The sequence below is a fragment of the Alosa sapidissima genome, chromosome 14, assembly GCF_018492685.1.
Source record: "Alosa sapidissima isolate fAloSap1 chromosome 14, fAloSap1.pri, whole genome shotgun sequence".
In the NCBI taxonomy this organism is placed as follows: Eukaryota; Metazoa; Chordata; class Actinopteri; order Clupeiformes; family Clupeidae; genus Alosa; species Alosa sapidissima.
In genome coordinates this window covers 12,267,901-12,278,834 of record NC_055970.1, presented here as the reverse complement: position 1 = coordinate 12,278,834, position 10,934 = coordinate 12,267,901, and the positions used below count along the sequence as shown (strand labels likewise).

Below are 10,934 nucleotides of genomic sequence, written 5' to 3'. Positions count from 1 at the left end.
TGGCATGAGGCCAAACATGGCAGACAGTGTATATATATATATATGATAGCATGTACTTACACATTCTGCATTCCACCTGGGGTTTCTCCCACTGGCCGTCATGCAGGCAGCGGACCACTGGGGGGCGCCGCTGGACGAAGCCCTCGTTGCACTGGTACCTGATGATGGAGTTCACCTGGTAGCGGTCCTTCTTGTTCCCATACATGCGCGCATTCTCCACCTCAGGAGGAGGGCCACACAAAACTGCAGAGCACATGCAAAAAGAATCAGGCCAGAGGTGACCAAGGAATTTAACTTAAAAATGTATATATTTATAAGGAGTGAAAAGGTAACAATGAGTAGATGGCATGGCTTTTCCCTATCAGTCTGTCAAACCATCAGTTAATGCATTCATCACCCATGTATGGCCCAAAATCTATTTTCCTTTAGTTCACATATTATCATGTCATTCACAGCCTGACAAAACATGAAACCCTGAGACAGTGGCAGGGTGAGTGGTCAGAAACAACATGACCCATCTGGAGTTGGTATCAGCAGCTGCACCAACCTGGCCCACTCTTGCAGGTAAAAGGCAGCTGCACCAACCTGGCCCACTCTTGCAGGTAAAAGGGCAGCTATACCAACCTGGCCCACTCTTGCAGGTAAAGGGCAGATGGTAGTTGCATGGCACGTCGTTCCACTGGCCGTTCTCGTGCCAGATCATCACCACACAGTCCTCTCCGGAGTTGAAGTAGTTGTCCGGCTGGTTCGGCCTCCAGTTGATGAATTGCTAGGAGAGGAGTGGTGTTGTCATGGAAACCATCCCAGTAAGAACAGCGAGAGCTCACAAATGTTCTGAATTCCCCTTACCCCACCCCCACTTTCCAAAGAAATACAATTCTGTTCTGAATTGAATTGTGTTTAGTATTCAGTTCAACAAGCTTATGGCTAACCTGACATCAAAGGAATTATTTAGTTTTTAATTATGTTTTGGAAAATGAATCAAATGGACTCTTTGTCAGTACAGGCTACAGTAGAGTGGCTGGGTTTACCAGAGGAGTGCCGTCTGTCCAGCGGAAGTCATTCTCCACGGTCTTATCATTCAGGCCAATCCACTGGTAGTCCTGAGCGTGGGCTGCCATATACAGACAGACAATGGAAACCATAAAATTCTACACATACAGAAACACACACACACACACACATTCACACATACACAAATAAACACATACACATTCATATACATACAGTATCATAAACACATCCATAAAGCCCCTCTGAGCACCCGTGCCCACACACACACAGTCACAAAGATGATCCTACTGTTGAGTTGGACTCACAGTTGACAAAGTGCTGTTCCTCGGGCGTGATGATGCTGACCAGGTGGGCGTTGAGGTCCCTGCAGCGCTGTTCGGCGTCCTCCCAGGTCTCGCGCTCGGCAAAGTGCAGGTAGCAGTTGCCCTGGAACTTAGTCCAGCCGTCCTCACAGGTCTGCTCATCTGCAGCGCCACCAGGTGGCAAGGACGTAGGTTAACACTTGCCGCACACACACCCCACTAACCCAACACAGAACATGAGCCTATCGATGACTCTGGGGCAAAAGACTCAACATCAAGGGAAAACGGATTGTTTTCTTTAAAGAAGGAGTACACAGAGAAAGCAAAAGACTGTAGAGTGATGTATTGTATTGTAGTGTAATGTATTGTGTGCTTGTATAGGTTCGATAGGGTGCATGGACTTGCAAATCTTAAATGTGACTAAGAAGAATGTGTTAAAGGAGGTAAATTCACTTTAAATATTCATTTCATAGGGGCCAAGGAATTGTCCTCGCATCTATTTGATTTTAGTAGATAATTATACAGATGAATTCATCTCAGAATATTCCACAGAAATTCCACTCTACTCAAATACTATATTACAGTAAAAAAATACAGGTAAAAATACAGATTACAGTCTTGCTAAAAAATCCTTCATTTGAAATATATATATATATATATATATATATATATATATATATATATATATATATATATATATATATATATATATATATAAAACAAGCTTAAATGTATGTTTAATAATGTTAAAAACATTGTCCATTGGAATGCGCTATGGGATTTCTACTCTTTGCTGACCAGCATTTCTGCTTTACCCCACCCTACCCCACCTGTGTTCCTTTTTCAGTTAAATGTTTCTTTCCCTAAATGAGCTCATAGAGGAGTTGAACAGGCCCTGAAGTAAACATCACCTCAGCAAATGGATATTACCGTTCACTTTTCAACAGTAATACTGTAGATTTCTCAGCAGTGATGTCTCAAGGAGGGAGGGACTAAAGACTTAGTACGTATCTACTTGATGTTTATACTTGTGATGAATATCCATGTCTATGCAGTTCAACTGCCATTTCAGAAGCCGGTTGTGCTCTCTCCAGGAAGAGAGAGAGAGTGTGTTTCTGCAGTATGTACAGTGTGTGTGTGTGTGTGTGTGGATATTTGTTTTTCTCCTTGTTATGATCAATGCTGTCATTCATTCTTTCACCGCACCTAAATGACTCATAATCGGAAACATTTGAACCCTAATGGCTACATCGGCACACACCTGTGGGGAAGAAGAGGGGTGGAAATAAGCACCCTAAAAAAGCACACACACACACACACACACACACACACACACACACACACACACACGCACACACACACACAGGGTATTTTGAGAAGGGACCATAACATTCAACCTCAACAAATCCCCCGTCACCTTTTCAATAAGCTGACGAAGCGAGAAAGCGTGTCAAGGTGTTTGCCACCCTGCACCTTCTGCTTTCATTGTTTCATCACTACAGCTGTTACAGTATTTGTTGTTGTTGACGTTGCTGTTGTTGTTTTTGAGAGGGGTTTTTATGTTAGTAGCTGAAGCGGACCTCGTACCAATCTCGCAGCGCTTCCCTCCATAGCTGGGCAGGCATAAGCATGTGAAAGAGTCCCCGCGCTCCACACACGTGGCGCCGTTGGCACACGGGTTTGAGTGGCACACGTCAAGTTCTGCAAAAAAACGTCCAGGTTTCGTTCTTTCTGTGCTCTTTCTCGTCTTTTTGTTGAAGGGAGAGGGAAAGGAAAGAATGCTGTCAGGGCTGGAGTCTAAGGGGGGGGGGGGGGGGGGGGTAAAGGGATGCTCAGGCAAGTGAGAATTCAGGTCTGCTGAGACAAAGTTGACCCATAACATTATCATAATTTTATTCCAAAGATAGAGATGTCATAACATGTTTGATATATATATATATATATATATATATATATATATATATATATATATATATAATATATATAATATATATATAATATCTCAAAACATAAAATGTATCTGTTTATCTCTGTTTATATTACAAAGGTTATATGTTGATTTTTATTTCATAGAGAGATTATGTTTGGTATCAACATTTGTCTTGAGAAGCAGATTATTCCTGTAACCAGCAAAGTGAGCAGCAAGAGCTGTTAGCATCAGAGCATACCATTTATCACAAAGTGAGTTAAAAGTTAGCCATCTTACTTTGGATAACATCACACAATCTTGGACAGTTTTTGTCTAGTACAATAATGTTTTGAATCCAATTTGAAAACGCATTATGCTGCATAACATACTACATGTTTGATAATGTAATCAAAAACCAAAGTTTTGCCAAAGTTTTGTAGGGAAACTGATAAGCCAGCTTTGTGATACACCATTTGAGAGATTGTGCAAAGAGCAGCAGTTTAAGCGAGGCAGAAGCATTTTTACAGCTGCACAAAAACAACGCACTCATATGGAGAGGTGTCTCACAGCCTCCAAAACACCTTGTGAAGGAAAAGGACTGTCACAACAAACAAACAAACAAAAAAACAAACAAACAACACCCCCGCCATCTTGCAATCCACAGGGTGTGTGAACATGAGCACAAACACTGATGAGGGGCAGAGGAAGACTCTGGACACCGTTAGGAGAGAGCGTGACCACAACACACAAACACAACACAACATGGACACAACATGGACACAACATGTGAGAATGACGCTGGAGCATGCAGAGTAGTTTACACAACTGTAAAATTAGTGATCACACAATCAAACATGGATTCGTGCAATTTCATGGAATTAATCACAAAATAAACACAATAACACATTCAGTACATACAGAGAAGCGGTGACCAGCTGTTGCATGTACAAGGCTTCATGCCAAAGAATTGAACTGTGGAGAATAACACGTCACCAGATCAGATGCCTGTGATACAAACTGCACCGGTAGCGCTACTCACCGAGCTGGCAGTCTGCCCCCGTCCGACCTGGTGGACAGAGGCACAGGCCGACGCCGTCCTGGACGGTACACGTCCCCACACCACATGGGTTCGGGTCACAGGGGTCAACTAATAAGGAAGCAGAAAAGACTCCTCATTCTGATGGTGCCAAAAAGACTGATGGTATCAGCTTATCAAATAAACATCTCAACATCAGTCTATGTTATAAACCAGGAGAGTATTCAACATTTCAATCTGAATCCATCAAAAATTGGCACACCACAAAATATGTATATGTAGAAAATAAATATCTCTATTTGTATTTATATATATGTATATTTTATATGAATGTTTGAATATAAATGAAGATTCATGAAGAATCACCCACTGTCGTCCAGTGCTGGCTTCTCCACGACGGCTGGCGTTTGCAGTGTGAAGGCTGGGGTGGTGGTGGCCACCAGAGGGGCAGGGGTGGCGTAGGGCTCCCCGGCACTGTCCTGCAGCTGGGCCGGTGCTTGGTCCGGCGAGGAGGTCCTGCTCACAAACTGGGCAGGGGCCTGGGCGTACAGCACCTCACTGGGTGGGTGGGACTCGGTCGGGTGGGGCTCAGCGAGGTGTGGAGAGGAGCCTGGCGGGGAGGTGTGGTGGTGGGCGTGGGGGTGGGGGTCACTGCTGCCGCTGGTGCTGCCGATAGTGCTGCTGTCGAAGCTGCTGCTGCCGCTGCTGCTGCCGCTGCTGCCTGAGGAAAGCCCACTGTGATCTCCGCTGATCTCCACCGGGCCCTTCCCGAGCTCCTGGCTCTCTGTCGGGTGGACGCTGACCTCCACCGTGCTGCTGTCGGTCAGGAGGATGACGTCCCCGCTGGCAGAACCTCCTGAGGAGAACCCGCTGACATCACCCGATCCTCCAGAGCCGCTCGCCATGCCGGAACCGCCAGAACCGCCAGAACCGCCAGAACCGAACTGCAGGAAGCCAGATGCCTCCTGCTCTTCTGCCAGCTTGACTGTCCGGTCGGTGAACTCCGAGCCAAACAAAGTGATCCGAGGAAAACCGGAACCGCTGCCTGACCCGCTCACATCTCCACTCGAGAGTCCACTTCCATCTCCGCTCTGGAAGCCGCTGACATCTCCTGAGGCCTCGGAGTGACCGCTGGAACCGGACCCGGACCCAGAGATAGGCCCGGCGCTGGACCAGTCTCCAGAGCCGCTGAAATGGACTCCGGCGCCTCCGAGCTCCTGCTCCACGCGGGGGGAAGAGGACGAGATCTCCACATACCTGCCGCCGCCGACAAAGAAGATCCGCGTGCCACTACCGTCAAGATCGCCCGAGTGGGCGCTGGTGTCTCCACTCAGGTCCTGCTCACTCGAGCTGGACGCTGAGGAAATCCCAGAGGACTCCCAGCTCTCCCCTGAGGACCCGATGGACATGTCTGAGGAAGACCCGCTGGACACATCTGATGAGGAACCGCTCTCCTCAGAGCTGAACCCTGACCCGGACGCACTTCCTGATCCCATGTCTCCACCGACAAATCCAGATCCCAGTGGGAATGTCAAGACTTCAGGGATTCCCTGTCCAGTTTCCTGTGCCATTCCTGACGCAGATTTCTCGCCGTACAAAGTGGGCCCAGTACTGGAGAAGGTCACAACAAACCCTGATCCTTCTTCATTCCAGCCAGAACCAGAACCAGACAAGTCTCCACTAGTGCCCGACCCAGATCCAGACCCAGATGGTACCACAGTGGTACCCCAGCTGGCCTCTCCACTGGTGCCAGACCCAGACCCACTGGTACCACTGGCTTCACCACTAGCCAGGCCACTTCCACTGGCTGACGCCTCACCAGAGAAGCCACCGGATCCTGAGGGCAGTTCTGCAGAACCAGAACCTGAGGGCAGTTCTGCAGAACCGGATCCTGAGGGCAGTTCTGCAGAACCAGAGCCTGAGGGCTCCACAGCAATGGGAGCAGTGATGGAGGGAACCACTGAAGCCAGGAGAGAGAGAGAGGGGGGGGGGTAGGTAGCGTCTTAATAAGATAGACTGCATATATATACATATATACAATAAAATGGCATACATGCATAAAATGTGATTCAAATGAAAGATAAGGCTTTGAAGCTTACTTTTCCACTGTTTACATTATGCACTTGGCAAACAATTATAGAAGCAAAATAATCCAGAAGTCATTTGTCATAATTATAAAAACTATATTTCTATTTTTCATTTCAAAACCCCAAAATAAAGACTTCAGATGCCATATTCTCAACTACACACTGGATGGCACCAAAGTGCTCTGTATCGTTGAAAAGGTCTAATAACAGTGTTACAATGGTGACTTATTGGGATGTCAGAGGCCCAGAAAGCACTCAGAACCATAGGAGAGGGCTCGTTCAACACGACAGACTGAACCATAGGAGAGGGCTCGTTCAACACGACAGACTGAATAAGGAGGTTGTAACAGATACAGTATATCTTAAACCACAAGTAGAAATCATACCTGGACGGAGCAGGTCTGTAATTGTTGTCCCATTGATAAGTACTTCTTCAATTTCTGTTATGGTCATTCCAGTCTCATTGAGAAGTGCAAACTGATCGGCTGTGGATATTCAAACATTGCAATTAATCACTAACTTTACTAATTGATAAACAGCTTGTTTATTTGGCATTTATCAGGCGGGCACCAGATTTCCATCCTCCGTTTGCATCTGAGACCTAAACACTAGTATTATTTCTTCTGATTCATTGTTACCTTTGAAGCAGAAGCAATCGAATCTTGCGTTTGGCTCAGGGTAGCCGGTCTGGTTAGCGTGCAGGTAGATGGTGTGGACGCCGGCCTTTCCTCCACCGCACAGCTCACGGGGGCTGCTGATTGGATAACGCACACTGCGGTCCGACAGCCAACCGGCACGGCACCTGTCGTAACCGTGACGCCAGGCGGAGTACAGCTGGCCCGTGGAGGCCAGCGTGGCGTTCCTCTCCTGACAGGCAGTGACCGCCTCGTCATAGCTAAAGCCCTCAGCAGAACTTACATGGAAGAACTCACCTATGAGTGAGAAAGAGAGAGAGTGAGAGAAATAGAGAGAACAAGAGAGAGGAAATGAGGGAGGTGTAGCAGGGAGAAGAAGAAGGCAAAAGATAAATATAGTGTTCAATAGTGTCCCTTTAACTTTACTGCCTAAGAAAGGTGCCATACTAGTGGAATGGATTAGTTTCTCAATGAGCACAAAAACCTGATGGAAATGCATACTGTATCTGTACTGTAAGCTACTTTGGGCAAAAGCATTTGGTAAATAAAAATGAATGAATGAAGACATGCAGTTAATCATCTGACTTCTATATTAGCATCTGATAGTAATGCGGTGAGATAGTAGAGTTTGACAACAAACAGTATTTATGGAGTAATGCTGTCAGATAGTAAAGTTTGACCACGGTTTGTTACTATCCACTCTCTCTATCCTTCTAATGCCCTGTGTTCAGCACAAACACACAGCTGATTAGGCTCATGATGTGCTGAATCAAGTCTGCTTTAGCTGGGTTAGTTTAAAAAAGTGCAAACAGATGGAGATCATGAGGAGCAGATGGCTACTGCATGCTCCGTGAGAATAAAACTCTAATGCCTAATGTCTAAAGCCTTTCAGATGAGGAGCCTCTGTATTGCACCTCTTCATGAAAATAAAAAAAGCTAAGACACTGAATATGCATGACTGAATGAGACCCTCAATGTACTGTAGGTGTTAGATGAAAGCCCGAGCCTACGTTCTTCTCAAAACAAAATTTCAGTGCATTTATGCAATGAAGAGCATGACTGGTGATGCACTTTGTCATCATTTTGGTTATGCTATGGTGTGTCTTGTCACACATTTCATCATAATCGATGGAATCTAAACTATCGTGTCAGATTAGCACACGGTAAATGCGTCTAGACAGTGTCTGAGTTTGTTACCCTTGAGCTGGCCGATGTGGCAGTAGACATCATAGCGCTCGTCTGCAGGGCGAAGACCGTAAGACCTGACCCCCGGCAGGTGCTCCAAGTCCCCAGCACACTTATCACGAGGACGGACGATAGGATACCTTTACGACACAATTACCAAAAAATTATTACCTGAAATGGAGAGTGCGACACCTTTAGAGCTTTACCATCATACACAGTAGTGTTCTTATGATATTCTTCTATATCTACTGTATATTCTTCTAAAGTTAACTTTCAGATGATGTTTATTTTCTAAACAACACTGTCATTAATACGATATTATTGAAAGGACATATTGTAACATATTTCCAGGTCCACATATATATTTCTGTAAATGATTTTGTGAAAGAGACTTCCTGAGAGAGCCAGTGGTTTCTTAACCACAGCACTGAAGCTTAGGGAGCTAACCAACACAGAGAATAATCCTGACAGTCCTGTCCACTACCTGACGGTCTGGTCAAGGAGCCAGCCAGCGTCGCACTGGTGGTATCCCCCCTCGTAGGCCGTCTGGAGCTGCTCGGAGGTTGCCATGATGGCACCCACGCTCTGGCACGCCAGCTGGGCCTCCACGAAGGTGAAAGCGTAACGGTTGGAGCCGGGCCGGTAGTGGAACACCACACCTGCACACAGGTGAGAGAGGGAGGGAGAGGGACAGAGAGACAAAAGGGCGGGAAATGGAGTACCAATATGTTGTTTTTGTTTCTCGAAATGTTCTCTAAATGAGTAATGAATGTACATTGAGTAAAAGTAGTGTTTAGTGAGCGCTTAAAATGACGGTCACTTCAGTAAAAACACCCTTTGATATAGAGTTAGTGTTTTTGTGGAGTGTTGTGTCCTGGGTTGTGTTGTGTCCTGGGTTGTGGTCATGTGACTTCTGACCCACCTGACCCCACTGCTCCGCTGTAACTGACATGTGGAATCTCCGCCTCCACCACAGGCCGAGCCGTGGCTTTCACGATGAGGTCAGGGACGAGGTCCGGGATCACCTCGGTGACGTCTGGGGGCGGGAACAGCGGTGCTTGAGTGACAGGCCACCAGACGGGCTTGGTGGTCTCGGGCTGATGCGTGACCACCTCCCCTACTTTCACCTCGCTCTCCGTCACTTCCTTGATGAACACCTCCGGGCCCGGGGTTTCCGTGGCGATGCTGAGAAGGCCTGGCTCAGTGGTGGTCTGGCCTCCGAAAGGAAAGAAAGGAACGCCAGAGCTCTCCTCACCATCATCTGAAGGAGGGGGGCAGAGACGAGGCCATCACAGACAGTGTTACAGACAGTTACATACACTTCACAGACAGCGTTACAGACATTTACATACACTTCACAGACAGTGTTACAGACAGTTACATACACTTCACAGACAGCGTTACAGACAGTTACATACACTTCACAGACAGTGTTACAGACAGTTACATACACTTCACAGACAGTGTTACAGACAGTTACATACACTTCACAGACAGTGTTACAGACAGTTACATACACTTCATGTGGAGCGCTTGCTTGCTTTCTAACAGTTCTTCTCAGAATGTCGTTTTTGAGAGGAATCATACGTATGGCTTTATTAGCACAGTAACCATGGTGACAGAGTGAATGGGTGAAGAAACTAATGGACAGGAACAAAACTCAAAGCGCTCAAAGGGAAAAGTAGCTGCATTCAAACACACCAGCAAGATATAATTGAGTTTATGAATTGGAGACAACATAGAAATGTGTCCTGCATGTTTTATTTGAGCAGTGTGTAACATATGAGACAGCCCATTTACCTTCATAGCAGATGGCATCGTAGCGGGATTCTGGGTCGGGATAGCCCGTCTGGTTTGTGAATCGGTAGACAGTGCGGACTCCCAAAAGCCCACCTCCGCACTGTGGCCGGGCAATGTTGATTGGGTAGCGCACGCTGCGGTCAGCTAACCAACCGGCGTTGCAGACATCCATGCCCTGCTGCCAGGCCAAGTAGAGCTCACCTGTGGTGGCCAGCCGCGCCCCCAGCCTCTCACACTGGGCTTCAGCCTCCACAAAGGTGAACTTCTCAGGGGACATGGAGTAAAACACTTTCCCTAATGCGACACAGGCACATTCAGATGTTTGGTTTGCCATTTGTTTTGTTTGAAATATTCAAAATGGTCAAACATGGAAAAAGACAATATTTTCAGTAATTGTATTCATACAAATATTTAGATATTTTAAAGATAAAGATATTTAAAACATTTGAAATGACTGCAAATATTTCTGTACAAATATTTCTGTTCATGTGTACTTGCTTACTACCTTAAAAAGACAGAAATGAGATAAGGATCTCAAATACTATGCAGATACTGTAACATGCAAGCAGTACCTGTCATCTTCTCTGCAAAGCAGTACACATCATACGTCTCGCTGGTGTTCCTGATGCCATAGGTCCGCACTCCAGGGAAGTTCTCTTTGTCACCATAGCAAGGCTCTCTGGGATCATGAATGGGGTACCTGCAGGTGCGTAGTGATCCAAAGTTTAGAACAGCCAATCATGATTAAGTGACAACAGCAGAGTGAGAGGTGTTGAGAATTTCCCCGCTCAATTCTGATACTGGTGATGCTAGTGTTGAAACATATGATTATGTATCTCTTAATACAAAACCTGAACACAAAGGTATTCCTTTAAGAGCATACTCTCACACACACCAATGCACACATGAGCAAAGCACACACACACACACACACACACACACACACACACACACACACACACACAC

The 10,934-nt window shown here is 46.2% G+C and overlaps 1 protein-coding gene across 3 annotated transcripts in view; it reads right to left on the bottom strand.

The window, feature by feature from the left end:
* Positions 1–10,934, bottom strand: part of LOC121682437 (aggrecan core protein-like) — a 40,543-nt gene that overhangs the window by 23,597 nt on the left and 6,012 nt on the right. For 2 of the 3 annotated variants that reach the window (XR_006022558.1, XM_042062579.1), the window contains exons 5-17: positions 10,541–10,668; positions 9,969–10,262; positions 9,091–9,429; positions 8,653–8,827; positions 8,181–8,308; positions 6,987–7,280; positions 6,735–6,833; positions 4,632–6,221; positions 4,265–4,372; positions 1,320–1,478; positions 1,032–1,114; positions 625–769; positions 61–243 (exon numbers count right to left, since the gene is read on the bottom strand). Coding sequence is in view for 2 of the 3 variants with exons in the window: in XM_042062579.1 (XP_041918513.1) it covers positions 61–243; positions 625–769; positions 1,032–1,114; positions 1,320–1,478; positions 4,265–4,372; positions 4,632–6,221; positions 6,735–6,833; positions 6,987–7,280; positions 8,181–8,308; positions 8,653–8,827; positions 9,091–9,429; positions 9,969–10,262; positions 10,541–10,668 (3,725 nt within the window). In the remaining variant the exon portion in view is untranslated. Of the gene's footprint in view, positions 1–60; positions 244–519; positions 548–585; positions 770–1,031; positions 1,115–1,319; positions 1,479–4,264; positions 4,373–4,631; positions 6,222–6,734; positions 6,834–6,986; positions 7,281–8,180; positions 8,309–8,652; positions 8,828–9,090; positions 9,430–9,968; positions 10,263–10,540; positions 10,669–10,934 lie in introns of those variants that run through there. The other variant, XM_042062580.1, reaches the window with a different exon arrangement.